At 38.3% G+C, this 24,177-nt stretch overlaps 1 protein-coding gene across 1 annotated transcript in view; it reads left to right on the top strand.

The window, feature by feature from the left end:
- The window catches only part of EFHC2 (EF-hand domain containing 2), a 59,101-nt gene extending 35,239 nt beyond the window's left edge, over positions 1–23,862 (top strand). The window contains exons 9-15 of the mRNA XM_064646922.1: positions 429–571; positions 4,582–4,778; positions 8,874–9,007; positions 13,353–13,550; positions 14,113–14,205; positions 21,055–21,160; positions 23,544–23,862. Coding sequence (XP_064502992.1) covers positions 429–571; positions 4,582–4,778; positions 8,874–9,007; positions 13,353–13,550; positions 14,113–14,205; positions 21,055–21,160; positions 23,544–23,639 — 967 coding nt within the window. The 3' untranslated portion in view covers positions 23,640–23,862. The remainder of the gene's footprint in view (positions 1–428; positions 572–4,581; positions 4,779–8,873; positions 9,008–13,352; positions 13,551–14,112; positions 14,206–21,054; positions 21,161–23,543) is intronic.
- The last annotated feature ends 315 nt before the right edge of the window (positions 23,863–24,177 follow it).

Genomic DNA, 24,177 nt, shown 5'->3' with positions numbered 1-24,177 from the left:
CCAACCGGTAAGATCGTCTGGTGGACCTGAATTTGTGGAGATAATCCTGGTATGACGTGCTATTCAGAATTTGATTTGAAAATATACATACCTAAAAGCGTTCTAAATGTTTTCTAAATTTTCTGGAAAGAAACTTGGAGCTTGATTTGCAACTGAACTTGAATGCAAATTCATTCCAGACTTGTGGCAGAGAAATAATTTTCCCCTGAAAACTATTCCTTTCTATCTGGCTGACTCCAGCTGGTTCTGTTAATTTAAGCTGAAAATGGTTTTTGACGAAGTAGTGAATCTTATGCCATTTCCCTTCTAGGTCCAGGAATAACACAATTAATGTATGTTACAAAACTCGGGAGAAGGCATCTCTTGGGGGTGAAAACTTTTCACATGCTCTGTTTTTGACTTCTTAGCTCTTCCTTTGCCTGTTTCAGATACGGCATGGAAAGTAACACGCTGCGCTTCGGTGCAAAATTCATCACAGAAGATCCTATTGACAAGGATCGGAAATTCGTTATTTCCTACTTCCTGAGTGACGACACCATCTCAGTTTTTGAATATACAGAGCGAAACACAGGTAAGATGTAGTAGTGCCTCCAATCAGTCCCAGCTTCCCTGCTCATTTGGTTAGAGCTTCCAGTAAACACTGTGGCCAGACTCAGCACTAGCAGAAGCAGGGATGTGGATTTTCAAAAGCAATGGGAATTACATCAGCAGGTCTACTGCATTATCTTGCATGGCTGTATGTCATAGTAATTCATGTTCTTCCTCACTCAGAACTACACTGTTCATTGCATGACAGTACTTCACAGTAGCCCTTGGGAACTGCAAGTTTAATGCATTAGAACTTTTATTACTTTTTAATTTGAAAATCTGGCCTTTAAACACTTGCTTTTGTTGTGGATAACATACAGGAATTGTATTGTAACGGATGATAAATAGGGACAGGAAATATAAGACATCAAGAATGAAAGACTAAATCCTTTGTTTTGCAAAATCATGTTATGAAACTTCTACAGCATCCATTGTATAGAAGAAGCTCATGAAAGCCAAACAGCTGTGATACTTTTTAATATACTTTATCGTTAATCATGGAGCGTTGAGCATGTAAAGAGTGAGGATTGCCCTGTGCTAGTCTGTATGTGTGTGTGTGTACAATACTGAACTGAATCCCAAGAGCCAGACTGCCAGTGTTTAAGTGACAAATGCTTTGTTACTTCTCAGTTGCTTGATTCTGTTGCTGGAGCATGGTTGCCAAATGTTGTCATGGTTTAATTCTTTAGACCACTGTGGTCTGTTGTAGGCTGCCTCCAACTGAGAATATGAAAGGTTTTGTGATTTTCAAGCATCTTTTTATTTCCTTGAAGTGTCTTGTGCACAGATGGAAGGACACAGCACATGGAAGTCATTCTGTAACTCAGAGAGAGAGGGAAGCTTTGGCTAAGCATGACCATGTTGGAGAGATTGGCGTGTTCCTGAGGAGCCCACAAAACTTGTGCAGCAGCAGTTTCAGAGCAGTTAACATCCAGAAGGGCTCTTGGCATTTCTTAACATGTGGTATCAGAGGAGTGACTGTTAAAAGTTACTGTTGTCCTCTGATAAACCCACAGAGAGAAAAAAAAATCAGAAAATCACATTCTCTCAAAGACAAGGGAAAAAGAGTGATAGAAGGTTTCCTCAGTTACCATGTTACACTCTTGTGGAACTGCCTGAATTGCCCTATATCAGCTTCTTGGCACGGAGCACCTGTGTGGTACTTCAGGCACTGCTGCAACGGTGACCACATCTCTGTGCTCAGTACTGCCCTGTTCTCACTGTCACAGCAAGGACTGGCCCAGGGAGGACTGTCCCCTCCCCTTTGCTTCAGGCTCTGGTGCCAGCAGTTGACTTTCTGAGGTCCCCTTATCCTGCTTGCAGTTAAGGACTGAGTATTCCTGAGACCCTACACTTCAGCCTTTGCTGAAAATGACTTCTGATGTTAATACTTTTCAGAGCTATGAACATCACATCCATAAAAAATGAAGGTGTGATGAATATCTAGAGCCTTTTGTATTCCTAGAGAACATTTCCTGTGCCAGTGGCCCTACTAAGTAATTTTGAGTACTCTCATAAGAGTGGGATTTTTGGGAATGTCTGGGTCTTTTCAATCCAAAAAACCTCTGATTGCATCTCTGCTTGTATCCAACTATATTATGAATGCATACATAGGAGCATCACCTCCAACTAAATTACAAGCAGTTCTCTAAGAAGTGTTTTGAAAATGTGTAGAGAACCTGCCTGGGGCTTCATTGAGCATTTCCAGTGTTTCCTGCTTCACTACAACATCAAGATTTAGCACTCCTTATGGCAGCAGTGTCCTGTCATCATTATTTTACTTGTTTCCTGCCATCAAGTGGCCTGTAATTTATGCAACTTCTTTTGTTGCAGCTAAATACACATACACTTATTTATATATTATATATTTAAATATTGTGCAATGCTGCATTGAAGAGACAGGACAAGGAGTAGGGATGGGGTAGAGAAGGTACAGCAGCAGTTGGAAAGAGGCCTGGGACTGCAGAAGTTTCTTTGTTCTCACCTTTTTTCTTTTCTTTCTTCTTCCTTTCTCTTCTCTCACTATCCCTCCTTCATTTTAGTCATGTCTGAAAGAAAAGTGAATGAGTTTCTTCAATGTTAAGAATGACAAGGGTTTGCAGAAGTGAGATAAGAGTGACTAAGGAAAAGGAGTAAGGCATGGAAAATAACCTGACCATCCCTTCTGTGCACAGGTTCAGAGGTTTTGCCTTTTTATTTACACAAACTGGTACAAATTGGCAAATAATGCTTCAGATCTCAATCCTAAAATGGAAGTAATAAGTTGCTCTTAGTTATCCAAGTTCAGCAACCTGAAGGTTGCAGAGAAGTACTTCACACTATTAGTAACACTGTGAAACTCTACGAAATCCACAGGGCTGGACATCTTGAAGCGCTTCTTGAGATGGGGGTCAAAGCATGAGAACTCTGGCTCCCCATGCAGAGGATCACATCCCCTTTTTTTGCTCAGTGTAAGACCCAGCCAACAGCTGTACAAACACCTGCAAACTCTGATCTGATCTTAATGGAAGAGAGTCTTTCGTTGTGGTGTTTATTTTGTGCTTTGAGCCTGGCTCTTATAGATTTCCATCAGAACTCCTTATCAGGTTTCAGTGCAAAATCTCTAACTTAATGAGATATTTTCAGTCATTTTTCTTTATACCACTTGTAGTGTACTAACCTATAACATTTAGAAAACAATTATGGGACAGAAGTATTAAGATAAGTTTCCAATTAAAGTGCACAATTGCAAGGAAATAGAAAGGTGAGAGTGAAGTTCCAGTCTTACAGAGAAATGTTAAATATTAAAAACAATTGCCAGGATTATATAACCTAAAATTTTGTGTTTGTTATAATCGCTGGATGAAAAGGAATGTGTTAAGATTAGAGTCGCTTTAGTGATTAGAATTGTTTTTTGGTTCAAGCTAGATCTGACCACTACCATAGTGTATTTTTTTCTCTTTTGCTTTTGTGGTGCTAATAAAGCAATTAAGACAGACATTTGCTCCAAACTCTGGTTTGAAAAGTAGTTTGGGTTTCACATTCATTTGTGCCTATAAAAGGCACTTTATTACACTGTTCATCAGCCTTTTATTGGACTACTTGATAGTAAGGTGTCATTAAATGTTACTGAAGTGTGCTTTTGGCTGTTGGCTTGGAAGCTCAAATATCAACAGGAAACAAACCTCAGAGTTGTTGTAGGGCACATATCCCAGTGAAACCAAATGTGTGACAGAATGTTTTCTAGAAATCTTGGTACATGCAGAGCAATCTTGTGGTGCACCAGAAGATAATACTGGAAAGTGAAATGTTGCTTTTAGTATCTTACCTACTCTTGAGTGCCACATGCGGTTTCTAGTGACACAAATAAAATCATCATAGTGTTTAAAGAAATCATGTGACATACCCACCTCACAAAGGAAAGAGCAGATCACAATTAAATTGCATTGGCAGAACAGTGTGTGGAAGACAAAGACATGTCACTCCTATGTTTTTAAAAAATTCAAAAGCCCTTAAAAAAAAGTTGAAATCCACAGTCTTCGGACAGTGCTCTCTGAAGTTGTGGGTGTTTTTTCCTTTTCTTGGTTTTAACACTTTAGGGATAATTTCCTGCATCTCACTTTTTGCATCTTGTGTTTCTCAAGGGTCAGTTCCAAGGCTGTCAACAGGGTTGTGGGAAAGATTTGGAGAGGCACATTTCTGTCCCATTTTAAAGAAAACAAAAACAGGGAAGGTGTTTGGCAGGCATTCAAATGAGACATGTCACAGAATATGCACAATGTAACTGTTGCTGTGGACACTGGCAGAGACAGTCCTTTTAGCAGGGAGAGGGAGGGGAAGAGAGAGAGTGTTATGAGACAAGAAACTGAAGAACAAAAACTGGTGTTTAAATACAAATCATCTGTTTTGGGGTGTCTTTTGGTTGGTGCTTTGGTACTTTTCTTGTGTGTTTTTTGTTTGTTTGTTTTTTGTAAGTAAATCCACAATTAATTATTTTAAATTCTCTTCCCACAGGGATACCTGGTGGGAGGTTCTTGGACAGAGGTCGCATTAAGAAGCCTGGGCAGGAACTCTTTAAGAGTGAGCTATCTGAATACTACAAGGCTCATGATCTCTTTGTTGGAGCCAGAGTTTGTTTCCATGGCCACAACTTTCTTTTGGTGGATGCTGATGAGTACACGTTCAGCTACATGGAGAAGAATGCAAATGAGGTGAAGCAGGCTCTGGTTTAGCTATACATTTTAGTTTTAGTCCTGGTTTTAGTCCACAAGGACTGTGGTTTAGCTATACATTTTCTGAATTACTTGTACCCAGTTTCCTCACCCAAAATTCACAGCCCAGTGCTCTCTGCCTAGCAATGGTTTTAGGAGATGCCAGCCAAGGAGTGCATGCAAGTCTGGCCACTCTTTACTGTCCATTCCCCTTCCTTTCTCAGAATCCACTCATGCTCTATGAGGGGTTGTTAGAAGGTATATCCCTGCCTATTCCTTCTTGAGAGTGTTCATGGACCTCTTGTCCCTGAGTTGATGTAACCCTGGTTGAACCCACAGATACTGTGTAGCTTCCACAACTTGCTGTGGTAGCAAGTTGAACAGTTCACTGCCTGCTATGAAAAAGAAATATCTGATAAAAGAAGTATTTTTTTATCTGTTTTAAAACAACCTCCCACTAGTTTCAATGCCAGTTCTGGAGTGTGGTGAAGAACCCTATTCACCTTATGCACCACCTTCATAATTTTGTAAATCTAGGACATCCTTCCCACTCAGCCTGATCCTGTCCACTTGAAGATTCTCACCCTTTTTAGTCTGTGCTTGCAAAGTAACTCTGAGATGTGGAGACTGGAGCAGTACACAGTACTCAAGATGTGAGCACATCCAGTTTAGTCTTACTGATGAGGCTGTTTTATTTCTTGATTTGATTTTTTGGGTTCATATTATTTTTCTGCTGAAGCATTTCCCTTGTAATATTAGAAATTCTTATCACAGGAATTCAGACTTACAGCATGTACTGAGTTTGGTGTTGCCTTCAGAGGAGAGAGCAACAATAAATTGAGAGCTGGGGTGCTTCTGCTGATGTATACTTTATGAGAATGGTGCAATTTCTTTGTAAATTAATGGGGATTAGCACCACCTGCCTTCCCTGGAATAACGAGGAATATCTGCAAAGTGCTTGTGGATGTAAAATACTAAGGCTGCTAAATGCTTTAAGCAGTAAAATAGAAAGCTCTATACATTATGTGTCCTTACTGCTGGACAGTTTCTCCTTCTAGTAGAATCAAAACCAAAGATAACCTCCAAAACACAGCACATCATTAGATTAGTAAATGTTCCTTGGAACCTTTGTTTGTGTTGAGTATCTTGGATCCAACAGATAAGGTCTTAGTTTTCCAAACTGAATGATTGGACATTAACAAAATAAAACCTGAAAAATAGGAAGAGGCAACATTGGAAATACTTCATTAAAGTGAATTTTGAAACATTCTTTTCACAATTAAGATTTTAAAGCAACTGGTAGGAAAAAAAAGGTTGATTCTCCCAATGACAGCTTCTTCATTCACATCCTTTGACTAGAGCTCCAGAAGTAAGGACACACCTTGTTTGCCTCAGTTCATCAAGGGGTCACATGCTCAAATCACAGCAACTTCAGCAGTTATAAGAGAAGAACAGAGCTGGAAGATAGTTTAAAGAAGGGGGAACAATTTAAAGATCACTATTTTTCAGTTGTTTCTAAAATTTGAAAATAAATAACTTTCCTTCTGAACAGACAGGGGTTTTCTTTCAGCAGGACACATCAGTATGATTTTGAAAACTGGTGAAAGAAATCCATACAGAATGTTTTTCTTCTAGAAATTGCCATTTTGACCACAGTTCCATAGGCAAATGGTAATTTAGATGAAATTTTGATTGGTAATCATAGTGCAGGTGGATATGGAAAATTTGTTTGACACCATATTCTGAAAGTTTCAATTTTCTGTTTCAAAATTGTACTTGTTGTATTGTTTTTAAGTTATAAGTAGAGAAAAATCACCGAGTCGTATCATTTTGACTACTACCTGTACTGGAAGTAACTTTAAAGGTCTAACTCAAAACTTTTCAGCACTTCTTTCCCGATTTGAGGGACAAAATATTTATTTGGAAAGTGCCGATTTGCTTGCAAAACAGACCATGTGTGTTGTGCACAGTCCTACTGGTATTATCCAGGTCTTTGAAGGACTGTTTGAATTAAGGAATCACTGTGCCTCCTTGGCAGGGAATTCAACATCTCTGAAACTGTCTCATTGTTCTAGCTTTGCTGCCTACTGCAGCACAAACATGGAACTGGATTTTACTTCCATTGAATCCAGCATGATGACCTCTGACTTGGGCAAGACAATCAAACAAAACTGGAGTGTGCCTACATGCTGATGTGTCAGCAACTACATGAGAAGAGGGAAAGTGGGTAAAGTTATTGCCATGCTACTCAGATACTCAGTATCTATGTAGGTGTTTGGAATATGTGGTTTAGAAAAAAAGATGTAAAACCAGCTGTTTTGATAATGTGGAGAAGACAGAATGGTTTAAATACTCTGCTCACTGAGTCCTTCTGCTCAGTCTTTTCTCAGTGCCTGTTCCTTGCTTTGTTTAGGAGGGGACTGGAAATGTTGCTGTCTCTAAAACTGGTCCAGCTGTTCCACACCGCTGCCTTGCACAGCGCCTGCCAAGGCTGCACCTTGAGTTTTGGCATAGGCAGAAATTGTCTTCTCTAAACCTGAGAAAAACCTGCAACCACTGATGTATTGATTAACCTTGGATCAATTTGTACTGCTCTGGCAGTGTCATAGGGACTTTAAATACTCTTTTCTAGATTGCTTTGGACTGACACAAAGCTGTAGACACACTTCAGCATAATTGGGAGCGAGGCACAATTCCTGTGTCCTGGCCCTTAGTGTGACTCATACCAAATTTCAAATAATTGCTAGTTAAAACAACATTGCTTTCTGGAATAAATGGGAGAAAACTATTCTCAGACAATTCATTCTGCCTTTAAGGTAAGTAGAGCATGACAGATATAAGGACATCTCAGATAATCATACTTGAACTCAACCCCAATTTAATGACTAAATACTTATAGGTTTTATGTTAGAAATGAGTTTAGCAAATAAACCCTTGTTAGAGCACTAATGCAACAATCTGAATATAGCTTGAAAGCCATAGTGCTCCAGTTCTGTTTAATCTGAGTTCAAATTTATTTTAATGGCCTATTTAGGAAGAAATAAGCATTCAAGCATTCTTATACACAACAGGAAAAATTGGTTCCTAAGAAATTTCCAATCTGCTAATTATGAGTATTTAAGACAATGTGGTCCCATATGAATGAGACTAGCTGTTGGAAAATTTCGTTGGAGCCAATGGTGAAAAGATTAATTAATCTTTTAATAATGAGATTTATTATTTGAGAATCCAGTGAGGTGCACTAACATAAAATGAGGACCAAGTTATTAGAACTGTACTTTAAATGTTTCGACTTCTGCTTTAACAATGCAATGTTTGAAGCAAAAGTGGATGTCCTTTTATGTAGCTGGGATAAACTTTCTGAGAGTGCATGATCTGATGATTTTTGTTTGATTGTTTACGTTCTTGGTAGGAAGCAATTTTTTTTTCCGTAGCAAGCTTCCCTCCAAACTTAACTCAGTGCTGATTTATGCATTTGAAGTGAGAAAAGGAAGAAGCTAATAATACTCAGCAGTTCAGTATTGCCCTACATCTTGACAACATGCCTGGTTGGTTGCAGAATGCTTGTCATAGAATGGCTTGGGTTGGAAGGGACCTTAAAGATCATCTCATTCCAACACCCTTGCCATGGGTGGGGGCACCTTCCACTAGACCAGGTTGCTCAGACCTCCATCCAACCTGGCCTGAAACACTTCCAGGGATGGGGCAGCCATAACCTCTCTGGGCAACCTGTGCCAGGGCCTGACTGCCCTCACAGTAAAGAATTTTTTCCTAATATCTAATCTAAATCTGTTCTCTTTCAGTTTGAAGCCATTCCCCCTTATCCTGTCACTACATGCTCTTGTAAAAAGTCCCTCTCCATCTTTTTTCTAGGCTCCATCTTTCTTTTTGTCCCCAGCACTGTTCTCCATCTGCTCATCTCCCAGCCTGGATTGATACCAGGAATTGCCCCAACCCAGGTGCAGCACCTTGCACTTGGTCTTGTTAAACCTCCTGAGATTCCCATGGCCCACTTCTCGAGCTTGGCCAGGTCCCTCTGGATGCCATCCCATCCTTCAGGTGTTTATAATCTCTGTCTTGCTTTCCTCTCCTAAGTTCCCTGTGGCTGATGTTGGTGTCCTCCTCATGAGACTGAAGGACAAGACGGAATCTCGTTCCAAAGAAATCAGAAAGACGTTTGCTACTACTGACCCTGAGCAGACCAATGTCATTGACTATGGCACTTTCAGGTAAGACAGTGGATTTCAGGTTCTAATACTTAGTGAAGGCACATTCCCCCAAAATGTCTAGAGCATGGCTGGTTTTTCATGCTTTCCGTTTTTTAGCTGACAAATGGCACGGATTTGTTTTGCATTTACTTGGAGATTGTGAAAAAGAAAATGAAAAATAAAAAAAAAAAAAGAGAAATGTGATAGTTTTGAGTAAGCTGAAAAGCACAACTGAAATCTGTCTACTTTTTATGGAGCTGGCACGAGGTGTTGTGAAGAGGGCACAAGTCAGCAGTAATATATACACTGAAATATAAAGAAAAGTCCATTCTAAGAGTCAAACAAATTAATTAGTAGTTTTGAAATTAAAGGAGGAATGTCTGTGTTGCCTCCCAAAAATGATGTTATTTGAGTTTTGAATCACTGATGAAGAAAAAAGTCTTGATAGAACCAGGGTGTATTGAAATTACAGGAGGCAGTGGTAAGCATGTTTAAAAAAGACTGGAAAGCAGTAGTGAGAGCAATAATTAATACTTGGATAGTGATTTCAGCATAGATAGAGGGAGCGGGAATCTGAATTCTGGCAGTGATCCAGATATGGCAATGGGCAAATATATAGATACTTGAAAAAGGAAATCATGCTCGGATACAAGCTGATTTCAGCTTATCCCACAGCCAGAATACTTGAGCATATGAACTGTTTTGGGTAAAGTTAATTATGTGGAACAGAGGAGAAAATTTTACTTAAAAGAATTTGGTTTTCACAGAAGTAATATACTGTGTATTTAGGAAGTGTCATAATAACTAAAGCATACAAGTAGATGTGTATTGCTTGGAATGTCATCCCCATAGGAATGTTAAGGCAGAAACTGCTTCAGAATTATCTTAGAAAAACAATAGATCAGCTGAAGATTCTTCCAGCAACTCAAAGTGAAAGTAGTGAGAAATTAAAACAAACTGCTATTTAGAAATGAAAAATAAGTGTTTAACAGGTAAGATTTAAACTAAGGCCACAGTTATTGGCAGCTTCTGGTCAAAATATTTCTGAACTCAGATATTTTACTCAACAGAAGCAAGAGTCTGAATTGTTAATTGCACTAAGAGGGAAAATGTTATTACTAGAGTAAGAAGGGGAGAAAATTGAAAGGTGATCTCTATCTGGAGAAAGTTTTTGGCACTTGGAGAAAGGTTTTAATTTATGTAAACAGTAGCTATTTAAAATCAAATAATTATGGCTTTAATTTAAGTTATGAAATAATCATCTGCAAAACTTTGTCCATGCATGAAGAGCAGGTCAAAGGTTTGGAACATTTGCATGAGGAAAGCACACTTTTGGAAGGGAGGACTCTGCTTTTAAATATCAGGGAAAGATTTTTGTTTTACCAAGAAGAGGGTCAGTTGGGTGTAAATTTAATCATGGCCGTACTCTGTGCAGCTGTGAACAGCCCAGCTGTTTAATTTAGGGTGGTGGAATTCTGTGGCATGGAGAGAGATGTGTCTAATTATGTGGTATTGAGGGACTTTGCTTCAGCAACAAAAAATGCAGTAGCCCTCTCCATAGCAATAGAGCTGGAGAACCCACGTGACAAAGGTTTTCTTGGCCTCAATACTCACCTGGGCCAGTCTGAACACCCACTAATGGCCTACATCCCTCCTGCAGAGAGAAGACAGGGGGTCTAACAGGAAACATGTATCTTATTTTAGAATGAAAGAAGTATTTTTAATGACAAAGATGACAAAGACAAGAGCACTTCTTTGCATCTATGAAAAGTCAAAGATATTTTTCTGTGAATAGAGTATGTATTTTTCTTTCATTTCTTTTATTGTGTACATCACTGTTTATTTTTAATCTGCCATGGCATTTGATGATTGTAAATAGCTACAAATGATTATTTTTAGTACAGGCAGTTATCTTTGTGACAGCTTCAATGATAATCCTCTTATCTTAAATACAGCTAAAGCTTCACTGTGCTCTGAATTTGGCTGTTCAGATTTCTTCCTTTCTACCTATGTAATTTTTTATGAGCTGCATTTAAAAATACACCTAGAATTATGATGTAGCGAAGCAGAATTATAATTACACAATTTACTTCAACTGCTTTGTGAATCCAAATCTATGGTACTTCATCCAGAAAATAAATATATGATGTACACTGAAGCTACCCCTTAAACTATCATTAAAACTATTGAAAGCTTTGTTAAAAGGAGAACAAAGAATAACTAAAACTTAGATGCTTGTGCATCACACAGCCCTCTCCAGTCTATTTTTTCCCATAAGCTACTGGCAAGACTGTTTGCTTTTGTAGACAAAGAGCCATGTGGGTCTAACAAGGATGCCTGTCTTCAATTCAGCTTGAGAAGCAGCTCCCTTAAGCAGTTAACTATTATTTGTTCTTCCTGTAATAAATTCAGATTGCAATCTGTCTTATTCTTCTAGAACAAAAAAAAAAAAAGTAAAACAAAAGATAGCAAAGCTGTGGGAAAAATTATTGCAGCTTGTTTCTTTTTGTCAGGAAGAGTTTGGATGTTTAGAGTTTAATTCTGTTTGTAAGTTTTGAGTCCCACTCATTAGTCCCTGGCAATCACTAAAATATTCCCTAGTTCCCAAATGAGACAATAATTTTATCTGTGGGTTCTGGTGATTTGATTGTCACTGACTGGATTGAGAAAATAAAAGACACTGGAAAAAATCTGTGCCATGTATGGAAATCCAGTATGTGGAAATATTCTGGTGGCTGATGTTATCTCCATACTTCCAGCTCTGCCAGCCCACGGATTGGGAGTGCCAGGCTTATCAGGCAGCATTGTCCTCCTCTTTGTGTTTGCAGTAGTATTACTGCAGGATGCAAGAAAGAGACTCCAGTTTTGACTGGATCTCTGAATGCTGCTGCAGTATAAATAATAATATTCAGTAAGTGGCATAACAATACTGACAAGATAATGATAGTATCAGTAGATGGACTAAGTTTTGGTCATTAAGTTTGCATGATCTCAAGTGGGGTTTGCTTCTGTCAACAACTTGTCTTTTTCTTGTATTTATTTCCTGCCACTGCAAGTAAAGGATTGTTCTGATTTATTTAATATGAAAAAAGCAGCAGTTGAATCAAAGTAGACACTCTACAGTGTTTAGCATTCTTTTTTTAATAGCTGTGTAACTGCAATCATATTATATAGAGGGATACCTTCATTTGAACAGGACTACACGAGCCTCTGAGAGGATGCAAGTGAAAAATTATGTTCCTTGTTAAAATTTTGCAAATTTGGAAGGGTCCTAAGTTTCTGTGCTTTCAGGTCGCATGTGGATGTGAAGAGACCCATCACCAGATTTATTCAACAATTTAAATATTCTCCAGCCAGCAGTTTGAGTCTTGTGTCAGAACTTTGTGAATCACTACTAATTTCTTCGATTGTTTTCAAGGATCAGTGTGTAATCACAGTGATTCAGTATCCTCAAGGGTACCACAAGTTACAGCACTAGTTGCATCAGCAATTATGTTGAAGTTTATTCATAATGCAGTTTATCCAGAAATATTATATGTAGTTAATCTAATTTTAATTGAGACACATAGGCCTACGTTGATGCTTGCTGATAAAACAATCTTGTTGAACGTGAGCGGACCAGGGGCAAATGTTTGGGATCATAGAGCCAATGTAGTTACACTAAGCCAGGTTTGACAAGAGAACTTGTACAGCTGAGGGGACTGAGTGCCAGCTCTGGCCTATCAGATGGATCTCAGGAACATTTCTTCTGCCTTGGACTGGGCTGATTCATCTGAGCAGCACATGCAGTCTCGGGAGAGCACATCTCAGGCTCATCCCTGCATGGGGTAGGATTCTCTGCTTTCACTGTCCAAGCTTAAACTGGTCTTGCTGCTGCCTTCAGTCTTACATTCTTTTCAAGAGGGTTTGTGATTACAATTTGAATGTAATTTTCTTCCTCTCTCTGTGACCAGTTTCTGCTTTTCCCTGAAAGCTGCCCATCAGGCCCAGCTTTCACAATGCTTTGTGAACTTCCTCTGCCATTGTTATTTCTCTCTCTGTGCTTTATGCTGCTGTTGTTGTGCGTGCTTTGTGTTTGCAGAGAATTAACCATGTGCTGCAGAATGCAAAATACAATTAGGAACAAAACAGAGCAGTACCTTGTTATTTCACTGTCTTGTTGTATAAATGCAATGACAAAATTCGCTCTGCTAATATTCCATACCAGGATGGCATCTCTTGTAAAACTCTTCAGTCATGATTAGTATGTATTTTTGCATTATAGCCAGCTGCTGAGGAAATATGGACATTCTTCCTCCCACAGATTTAGTGATTGGTTTTAACTCATTTATTTAAAACTAACATAGGCTGTTGTTTTTGTGAGCAGAAATTGGATAGTCAGCGTCACTGACGGAGCCTTCTCAGAACACGAAATTATGACTCTTGGACGTCACTACGGTGTGAGAGATGACTGTCAAACAGACCTCACCTTCCTCCTTGCAGGGGCTCATGAAAAACTGAAGAAAAATAGCTTCGAAAATTTTGATCAACTGTCTGCAGTGTTTGTGTACTACGACCGTGAAAAGTAAGTTTCCTTTATTTATCCTAAGCTGTTATTTTGGAAGCTCTGCTTGTGAACCGACTAACCTGCTGTTTGTTGCTGAGCAAATGATATGTTGTGGCTAAAGAATATTATGAGTAATGTTAAGCCTCTCTCAACACTTGAGAGTAGACAAGAAATGGACAGACGTTTTGCCTCTTTTTCATTTTGTGTGTGGACTCTTTATTGTAGGTGGTGCACTGAACATTCTGTGACATCACAGGCAAAACACAGAAGTTTAAATCAAAGAGGAAAAATAGTGATTTTAGGGATAAAAGAAAGGATTTGGATTCTTTATGCCCCTCATTTGCCCTTTTTGTTTTGTAAAGAATCACAGGAATCATTAAGGAATCATCTCTCCCTCAGTATGGGAGAGAAAGACCTTCAAGTTTCATTACTTTGTAATAGTGAAATTTCATAAAACCTTGCTTTCTTTACCTCTATCCCCATATTCCTTATGTGTTTTCCTATTCACAGAAACATTCACTTGAAGCAAACCTGGAAAATACCTAATGTATACTTCTACCCCTCTCTTTTTGATGTGCAGATGTGGAGTGCTGCCCTATGAGACATGCAGGACTATTTGCAAGTCCTTTAGGTTGCCACTGTCTGATGAAGTTCTAGAAGCTTTACTGACTGGGTAAGTTAAGGGCAGATAGTGTGAGCTGCATGCATGGGTGCAAATCAATGCTAAATATCTACTGCCCACAAAAATCTCAAGAATTTGTCATTTATTTAATATGAATCACTTCATGATGAAGATTTTGTCCCGGTACACATGCAGACTTTACTGTTTATAGAATATTTATAATCGAGGTGCATCCATCTTAGCAACTTCTCCTCATTTTGTCTGGCGTGGTAAATCATCTGAGGTTTGGCACAATTCTATGGAATTAGTCTTTTAGCAATCAGGTACTGATACCATTTTCAATGAGATTCACTTTTTTTGCTTTAGTTTTTCATGTGTGTAAGGTAAAAACGGTAATCTTATGAAAGCACATTATGTGAGTTTTAAGAAACACATCAAGATGAATCCAATGAAATGTCCTTGAATCAAGTAGACAGCATCAGTAGTCAATAAAATTGATTTGTTGCTCCTATTAGCCTCACCTGAAACCCATTTTATTGTAATTTTTGAAAAGGAAAAGGAGTGTTGGCATGGTTTTGGTGCTTTTTCCCACCATATTTAACTGTTTTAAGACAAACTGCTTGGCTAGTTCTGTTAATGGGAATAGAAGTGAAAAGAACTAGTATTCAGTACACTTGTATTGAAGACTAGAGTTCAAAATAAGCTGTGGTGCTTGGAACACTGATGTCTTGTTGAGTTTGGTTTTCATGGCCAGGTTTTCTGGTAGTAGGTGTAAATGCATACTCGTTGGTTTCTTCTTTCCCTTGTAGGAAACCCTTAAATGTTTTGTCTGTGCCTTCCATACTACGTTAAAAACAGGAGCAGATCTTGTCTTTTGTCATGTTTAGATGCTTTCAGGTAGATATGCTTCTTGATTTCAGGAGAAGTTGCAAACTAAGTATCTGGGTTTATCAAATAATGTAAAGACCCTTGTCAGGTAGAAGTGTGGAATCCATTTTAATAAAGCTTCTTTGTACTGCAAGCAAGAATTTCCCTTGAAATCAAAACCAACAAGTCTACTTTAAGAAGCCTAAGGGGATATTTTCCACAAAGCCTCCATTTCTATACCAAAAATGTTTGGAATAGTGTCTTGCAATAGCCAGATAACACAACTTGGGCAATTTGTTTGCTGTTCATCAGTTCTGATAGTGAGTTATAAGCATTAGTCATCAGAAACATGTCTGAATTTCAACAGTAATCTAAAACTTATTTTTTAGAACTCCCACCAAGCTGCCCAACACAATTGTTGGAGGACAATCTTGTATTAGACAAGGGGTTCTTATAGTTTCCACTTCTCAAGGGCTGAAGTTGAATAGATGCACAAGGGACCGAAAGTTTTTATTTGTGTACTAACTCAGTTCTGATGAGAAACAGGCAAGCCTGACACATCTTGGGCTCCAGGGACATGTTTATTATTTGTGAATTTGTACTAGGGAAAGCTTTTGTGCCCTGAACCATTTCTCTCCTGAAGAGTCTGAGTGTAGTCAGTAACAAGGAAAAGCCCAGTACACTATAATAAAAATTAGAGATAAGCTTAGAAGGAGGAGATGAAGGGCTGGATTTCACCCAGCTTTAGCCAGATAGCCCTGACAATTGGAGGAGGTTTCAGCTGCCGTAGGTTCTTTCTGTAGGTGATGGAGAAGGAGAGAGTTATCTCCTCAGTTGGTATAAGAGCTGGATTTCTAAGTTACCATCCATTTTCCTTGGCTTCTAAAGGGGCTGTGGCCAGCCTGTCTTACAGATTTCTGTGTGAGAAAGGTGAATAGTGTGAAGCTGGGCCTTGGAAATCAGTGTGAGAAGTGCTTCCTCTGATGTTGAGCCTTGTGTAATGCCAGTTCTAAGTTACACCATCAGCTGCCTCCAAGGTAGCAATTTACACAGTGTCACAGCACTGCAGGTGATAAGGAACATTGTCACATACTTAATAATATGTGCACTTGGCATAGCTCAGGAAGTTTATTGCTTTATCAGGGAAAGATTTTTTTGAAGTCTATTCAATAGGAGTTAATTTCCAGTAATCTGGAAATCAAAGAGTTTTATTGGCTCAATGAGATTTAGACTTTGCTCTTGCTTTCCTCCTGCTTCATGTGGTTTTCTTCAACACTGAAGAATCATGAAACAGGTGGATTTATTGTTCATAAAGAACAGTCTTACTCCTGGGGAGTGTGCCATTCAGTGTGGGTGAAGTTTGTCAACAGTATTCTTTCCCTGTTTCTTTTTGTTTAATGAGGAAACATGTAATTTTGTGTCTGAAGTAAGGGGTAGTTGTGGTCCTACCCTGTGTATTTGTATCTGTGAAGGAAGAAAGTGGTACAATGAAAGTTGTTGGGTTCCCACAGAATCAGTATATATAGCTAATGCACTAGCTGGACCCTATTCAGCCATAAAGTGATGCTGGACAATGTGATCAGATAATAGCTGAAGACTGCAGCTGTGTGTTTATTCAGCTTTACTATCTGAGATTAGGTGGCAAAGACTTTCTGCAGGACGTAATGACTCTATTTTTCCATTTTGAAAGGCAATAAAGTATTTATTATTTACATTTGTAAATTATACTGCAATGATGTGTCACTTATTAAAGGCGTGGGATGGGACTAGAAATTGCTGTCTAATTTTGTGGTCACCTCCAAATGACCCAAGACTTTGTTTATTGTACCCAAAGACCACTCAGTTGCCACATAGTGCAGGGAGAATTATCACAAAGACTGGGGTTTCATGAGACATTTTCATATTGTCTGTCTAGTGTTAATTTATACTTTTAATTGTGGGATGGTGAAATTGTAGGATTTAGGTACCCAACAATGTATCCATTTTTCCAGTTTACCTGAACTGGCACATTAAAAAGTATTTCCTTTTGTCATCAGCATTTCCTCACTTTGTTTTCGTCACAAAACAATACAGAACTTTTAATCACAATGTATTAAGAGACGCAGATGGTACACAATTGTTTCTGCCAGAAAACTACAGTAGTCATTATAAGCATTTCTTTAAATTTATGCAGGCATAATGAACAATTATAGTTTGTTTAATAAATAAATTTTGCCAAAGTGCTTAGGTAATGAATTTAGGTGGGGTTTTTTTTCTGTTATTTTTATTGACTGCAATGCTAAATGTATGCTAACAAGGACTTAAAAAGAGGCAGTTCTATGCCAGAGGATATATAAACAGCTGTCAGAGCAGAAAAGAACAAATGGAGAGAAGAAAGAGTGGATGACAAGTTTACAAGTATTACATGTTGATTATTCTGCATTAATTTACATGTTAATTATACGCCCCCTTTTTTTTTATAAATATGTATTTTAATTTTTTTTAAAAGCAGCTCTGTAATTTTTCACCTGTCTACACTACCAAGGTGAGTCTGTTTGGCTCTGAAGGGGTCTTGTGGTTTTGAAAAGGTGAATCTCTGGTGCCTCAAATAGCAGTGCCTGACAGCAATGGGCTTCCTACATGGTCATCCCAGTTCTCAAGTCACTAATAAGTCAGGCCAGGCCACTCCTGCCTGCTCAGTTTTTCCCTGGATTGTAGTTGGTTAATAATTTTTTACCTAGTTGCCTACCTGTAATGTTTTTTTAGGGCTGACTTTTTTCTCTCAGGAAGGAAACCCCCTTTTCCTGCTACATCAAGTGTCCCAGTAGCAGGAGCAAGAGTGGAAATGGTCCCAAAATCTTTTTCCTGCACTCTGTCTTGTGCTTGTTACCTTCAATGCCTGACACTCCCTATGCCATTTGTGATGAAAAGACTCTCTAGCATTTGTATTTGGATCTCTTAAAAACAAATTATTTCTATTATTCAGTATTTTGAGGAATTGATGGTTCAATTTGTGGTTGTTCCAGACATGAATAAATGTATACACAAGATGGTAGCCATGAATTAATTCATGCTGATAGGCTGCCTGGACTTGTTGTGCTTGCTGGTTTAAATTTTCCATATGAGCAGTTTATGACACTTTAGGTGTAGACCTGTGACAATTTAGTCTCTGTACACCTGTGTTGCACAGAGACTATCAAACAGGCTGAGGAATCCTAACATTTTCTCCAAGGTTAAAGTAGCATGATGCTTCTGCTCTGTTATTATCAGATTAACTTCTCAATACACCTTATGCAAAACAAAGGAATTAAAAAAACTCTGCAGGTACATTTAAATTTTCACATAAATGTTTGGGTTGCAGATTTCTTGATGGGAAAGAAAAAAAAATATTAGGAAGTAACCTTTACTTGCCAAAACATCCACAGGAATGGTCATAATGTGATTTAACCAGATTTTTCACATATCTGGATTATTTAATTACAAATGTGTTTTTAGAAGCAGAAATATGACATTATATTCGTAACGTCAAAGAAAAATAAAAAGCCCTGCAAACTATGATAGGGATGGGGGAGTGACTTTCATATCCTAAAGTCACATGCATTGATGAATCATAGGGCAAAACTGAAGAGGAGCATGGTTTCAAGCTATCTTTGTTGCATCTTCTTGATAAGACAAATCTAATTTCCTTTCTTGAAGAGCACTGTCAGTCTCAGTCTTATTAACTCCAGCCACTGAAATGTATGACATCTCTGTCCTAATAATGCACAAATTGATAACATCTCCTCAGTCCATCTGGATGCTCTGTGCCAAATCACTGATGTGTGCTTTTAGTAGATTGATACAATAAGTCACAGCAGTAAGGAGATCTAAAGAGTGGATTTTTTTTTTCTTTCTGGATTATCTAGAGTAATATTTTAAGCTGCTTTCTGTAGCTATTTAAATATGGGGTTTAGGAATCCCATTTCCTCCGCCCATGTTAAAATCTTTGATATATAGTTAATTTCATGCCCATGTTGTCATCTCAGTGCTGGGACATCAAAGGACTTTTCGCCTTGTTAATGTTTGTTAAAAGCAGAAGCAATGCTTTCCTCAACTTCATTGCCTTGACATAAAAATCAAGTGGTTACATGCCTTGTTCTTTGTTTAAAAATCCTGCTTATACAGCTCTGAACCCTGACAGGAGAATTAATCTTTTGACTTTTCACAATGAGCAAATATTGTGATAACTACATCATAGTAAAAGGAAAAATAATTTGTTGTGATAGTTCTGAAATTCCAACCTATGTGCCATTGTTTTTCTTTTTTCCAAGACATATAAACTTTTTGATTGTCTTATTACTTCTAATGCAAAACTCCTTTCTTTTCTCTATTGTCACCTTCAAAAAAAACCCCCTGCAACTAACAAGCACATCCCGGAAGTGGGAATGATAATTTTCTCAAATATTGGATATATTCCCCAAAAATAAAGCTTTATGGAAGTGTTAACTTGCATGTGAACTATGATAAAGAAGCAAGCTGTCGTTGGAGGGTTTCTCATGGCAGTGTTTCAGGCTCCATTTAGTGCTGGTAGCAGTAGCATTCTTTTCTGACTTTGCTTTCATGTTCAGCATAACTCACTGTACTTAACATTCCAGTTTATCACTAGCATCTCAGTTTATGGCTCTAAGTATATTTTATTATTATCTCTCCTGCTGACTATTAAATGAAAGGTGTGGGGGGAGGAGAGGGAGAGGATGAGCTGCAGTTTATTGCAGTTTATTTTTGTCACCGGATCTATTTCTCCTCCGGTATGGTTTTCCAAGTTTGTGCTATAAATTCTCCCTTAAAGTGCCTTCATGCTTAATTTTTGTCAGAACCCTCTGCAGTTATTTGAAGGGATTTGAAGCCCATGTTTTGTGCACTGCTATTTCTTTAAGAGCAAGGGAAAATGATTTCCTAAAAGACTCGTTTCCTGGAGATGATCTTGCTCCCGTGCAATAGTATTTGTCTCAGGGCAGAGTTGTTTAACCTGATGTTTTGCACAAAAATAAGAGGTATTGAGCCTTGCTAGGTGTTTATGTCTCCCCATGGACCTCAGTGAAGCACACACACTTCCAGGGTGTGCTTTTGTGCCCAAACTGTGTCCCTTTCACAGGCAGGTGGTGTTAGGTGAGACAGGTGTCATTCACAGAAGCTGCCAGTGCTGTATTTATAGCAGAGCAGTTGAGCTGTTCATTTCAAGAATGATTTAAGCTTCAGCTTGAAGGTATCTTTCAACATTTGACTGGTGCTGCTGAAAGAAGAGTGTCTGAATCACCTCAGTGTTTTGCTGAATTGAGGACTTCTATTTCTGAAGCTGCTTCATCCAAATCAATGGCAGAAGGATGATGTGGCTTACAAATCTGTCCCCAGCATATATATCTTCATGCATTTAGGGGACAGTCATAACAGACACAAAGATGTATTTATTCCATGGAAATAAAGAATGGTGCCATAAACCAACTTCCAAATGACAAGGCTTGTGATTTTAAAATCTGGCTATTGTTTGGTAGGTTAGAGAGCTGTGTGTTTGTCAATTGTAAACTTAATCCAAGGCATATGCAAGCAGCATTTCTGAAGGATTGCTTATTTTCAGGAAATGATTGTAGAAGTCATAATAAAGCAGGTCAATTGTGTTCCAACACGTCTTTCCTATCATCCTGTTTCTTTTCTGCACGAAAGATTCATACACTGATCATCCCAACCCTGTTTGTCACAAGTTGTGAGATCCCAATGTTGGAAATGGTTGGGCAATGCTTCAACATTAAAGTGAAATTGGTTGAAATGAAATAAAAATAAAGAAGTTGAATTCTACTATAAGAGACAATAATAAGGTGTAAGAATATGGAAAAGAATGTGTAATATAGAAGTTCCTGACAGCTTGTAATGTGTTTTCACTCCTGCCAGTGTTTGGAAATAAAGGAGTTAAAAAAATTATTATCCAAAAGGTAATGTGTTCCTGTGCTGTAGATAACATTATATAACTTTGTTAAAAATTCCGTTTAACCTTGAGTCTCTTATGGATATTCTGCTTAGGTATGAAGATGACCATAAGCAGGTGAACTATCACATGTTTGTGCATGGGCTGAACTGGAGAGAGAATCAAATCCGTCCTGTCCCGACAGTAAAGGGTCGTATCAAGGTAAAACCAGTGTATCTGATCAAGGGAATAGTACAGCACACTGATATAATTTTTCCAGCTTTAACAAGAGTGTTTTATCCAGTGGACACTACAATATTTTTTCATATCTGTGTATTTATGCCTGTTTTCTTCAAGTAATTAACTTTTTCTGAGAGGTTTAGGATGAAACAGAGCAGTCAAACAAGTCTGAGGAGATGCCTAATAGCTATCACATCTCTGGAACATCTTTACAGAAGAAAACAAGAAGAGAATGAGAAACATTTGTCCATGGACAATGGGCATGAATGCTGTTTCCCCCACAAATATCATTGTCACATGTCAAATGATCTGTTTTCTTGCTGAAATACTTTAAGCTCCACTGACACTGAAGCAATTAACTATGAATTTTGTATAACTTCATAGAAAATTGTACACAACACACCACAGCACTGGTAGTTGTACACTGAGAGAAGTACTGATGGATCCACTTTGTATATGTGCACCAGCCTGCTACTTAGGGTAAATAAAGATGTGGTATCAACAAACTGCAGAGATTAATCTGATCTTGCCATCTTGTGCTGAGTGGAACATTTTAAAATAGATTGTCCATAAGGCAATTATGCTGAATTTAAAAAAAAACTTTGTAAGAGTTTTGTTGTAAGCCCTTCTGCCAACACATCATTTTGCTGTTCTGGCCTAGCAATGTGTTGTACAGGACATGTTTGATTGTATTCAGACCATTTAGAAACATAGCATTCTTTTGAATTCAAGTTCAATTGTGACATATTTTAAACCAGTATTCCTCAAGCTACTAACCTGACTTCTCACTCTTACCTGACTTACCAGCTCTTTCTTCTGTAGCATCTCAAACTGTCAGTGATGTCTGAGGACCCAGTTCTCTGGGGGTTTGCTCTGCTTTCCATGGTGGTTTATTTTTCACTTTGTCGTTGAGAAGAATTTTTCCATCTTGTACAGATAAAATAAAAGCCCTTCCACATGTTTTATGCAGCAGTCCTGTGGTTCAACATGTGCATTAGTTTTTGTTCAGGGGGTATTCTTTGTTTTTACAGAAGAATTCTGTGCTTAGGTTATAACTCAGTATTTAAACAGTGACTGCTCTCAGTGAATTATGTCAGGGTAAGGACTCTTGTGGGCCTCAGCACCACAGACTCAGAAAGAAACTCAGAGCCCAGAGGATTTTTGCCTTCAAGGTGGTGCTAAGCTCTTTACCCAAAAGCAAGGGTGAAAGAAGAGAAGGCACAGATATTCTTTCTGTTGAATGTTTTTGACCATTTTTATCCCCTCACAGAGTGGCTTTCATAGCCACTGAGCATCTCTGGTAGGTGAGAGAAGGAGGTGGCTCCTATATGATGAAGTTGGGGTGCAAGTGGTGGTGGAACCAGGAGGCAGCCTTCACACTGAAGGTGGGGAGGGAAAGGTGCTTGTGAAACAAGCAGGGAGTTGAAGTGGACATTGGTGGTGAAACATGTTCTGATCAGAGTACAAGGTGAGGGTTTGCTTGGGTATGCAAGAAGTGTTGTCTTTTCCTGGAGGGCAGCCAGTGGATGCACTTTAGGGTTGTGGCTGATGCCTGAGATCCCAATTGAGAGTGGTACATGGAGTTATGGTGCAGGAAGTTTACAGCTGAAATCAAAACGGAAGGAAGAGCATCAATAGAAGTTATAATGGGTCATCATCGTGCTGAGATAATCAATTCCCATCAGCTCCAAAGCTTTGCTGTCACTGTCATACTGACATCCCACACTGTTTTTGATGGATGCCAGTGTAGTTTACTGAGTGTTATTGATTTTGTTATTTTGTTAGTTAGCTGCAATGCCTAGGCTGTCTTTGGTACAGTACAAGAATATTTTAACAAAGAGGTAAATGCAAAATGGAAAAAATCAGAGAAAGGAAGGAATTTAAATCTTGTTCAACTTTAGAATTCGGTTGTCATTCTGTACATGACTTCCTGTGAATTAATAGCAGTATTTTGGGGCTACAGTACCTGTATTTGACAGCTAGATTTCTGCAGCAAAGTTGTGATTGTTTAGCTGACTTTTTTTCTTCTTTGTCTTGTTATTTTGTATGATTTTTGGTGTTGAGACATGGATGACTTTAGAATTTCAAGTATAAGCATCTTAATAAAGAAAATGTAGCATTATTTAATTTGAAAATGTCTGCAAAAGGGCTAACAACAGAAAATATTTTTAATAAAATATTCTGCAAGATTGATAAATATTTGCATGTAGTAATCTTATAAGAGGGTGTTCTATATGAAGACACAATTTTTCACAGATTTGTCTGTGGAATTGAAGCAGCTCATTCAATCTTATGTTGACCAACTTTTAATTATTCTTGTTTTCATTATGATATAGTAAGATATTCTCTGCATTATTTATTTCAGAAGCAAAGTGACTGGAGCCAAATACCAACATGCCCTCCTGTGAAAGTGGTCAAATACTTACCTCTTCTGGATGATCTGTTTGGCAAGGAAGAATAATCTCATCTGTGCAAGGCGCTGCTTTTAGATTAGTGCTTCAGCTCCAAAGATTTTGTAGACAGATACTGAAAACATTTCTTGTAAAACAAGAAAATATATAGGTTTTATTACATTTAATTTCTTGTTCCAACATTGATGCATACTTGTGTGTTTTTGGAACCTCTTTTAAATCAGCAGTACTCTGTCATACTTATACAAGCATAATTAAAACTATATCCTCTGATCTTCGTGTCTAGTTATATGGAGAATTTGCAAGTATTGAGAAATCTTTGAGTCAAATAGTGCACAATCTGACTGACCCTGCTTTGTTCTGCAAACAAATGCTGTTGGATGACCTCTTCAAATGTTAGGTCGAACTGCATTAGCACAATAATGCAATTGCATTCAAATTTCCTCCCTTGCCCTTCAGCTCATATCTGTGTTTTTGCTGTATCCCCGTGGTGATGCTCGAGTGCTGTTTGTGTCAAACTTTGTTATTTTGTGGAGGAAATGCCAGCAAGGTTTTCGCACAGTATAAAGTTGCTCTGGTATCAGGGAT

This window comes from Pseudopipra pipra, chromosome 2 (genome assembly GCF_036250125.1).
Source record: "Pseudopipra pipra isolate bDixPip1 chromosome 2, bDixPip1.hap1, whole genome shotgun sequence".
In the NCBI taxonomy this organism is placed as follows: Eukaryota; Metazoa; Chordata; class Aves; order Passeriformes; family Pipridae; genus Pseudopipra; species Pseudopipra pipra.
The sequence above is the reverse complement of the archived record's forward strand: the minus strand, read 5'-3'. Positions and strand labels throughout refer to the sequence as shown.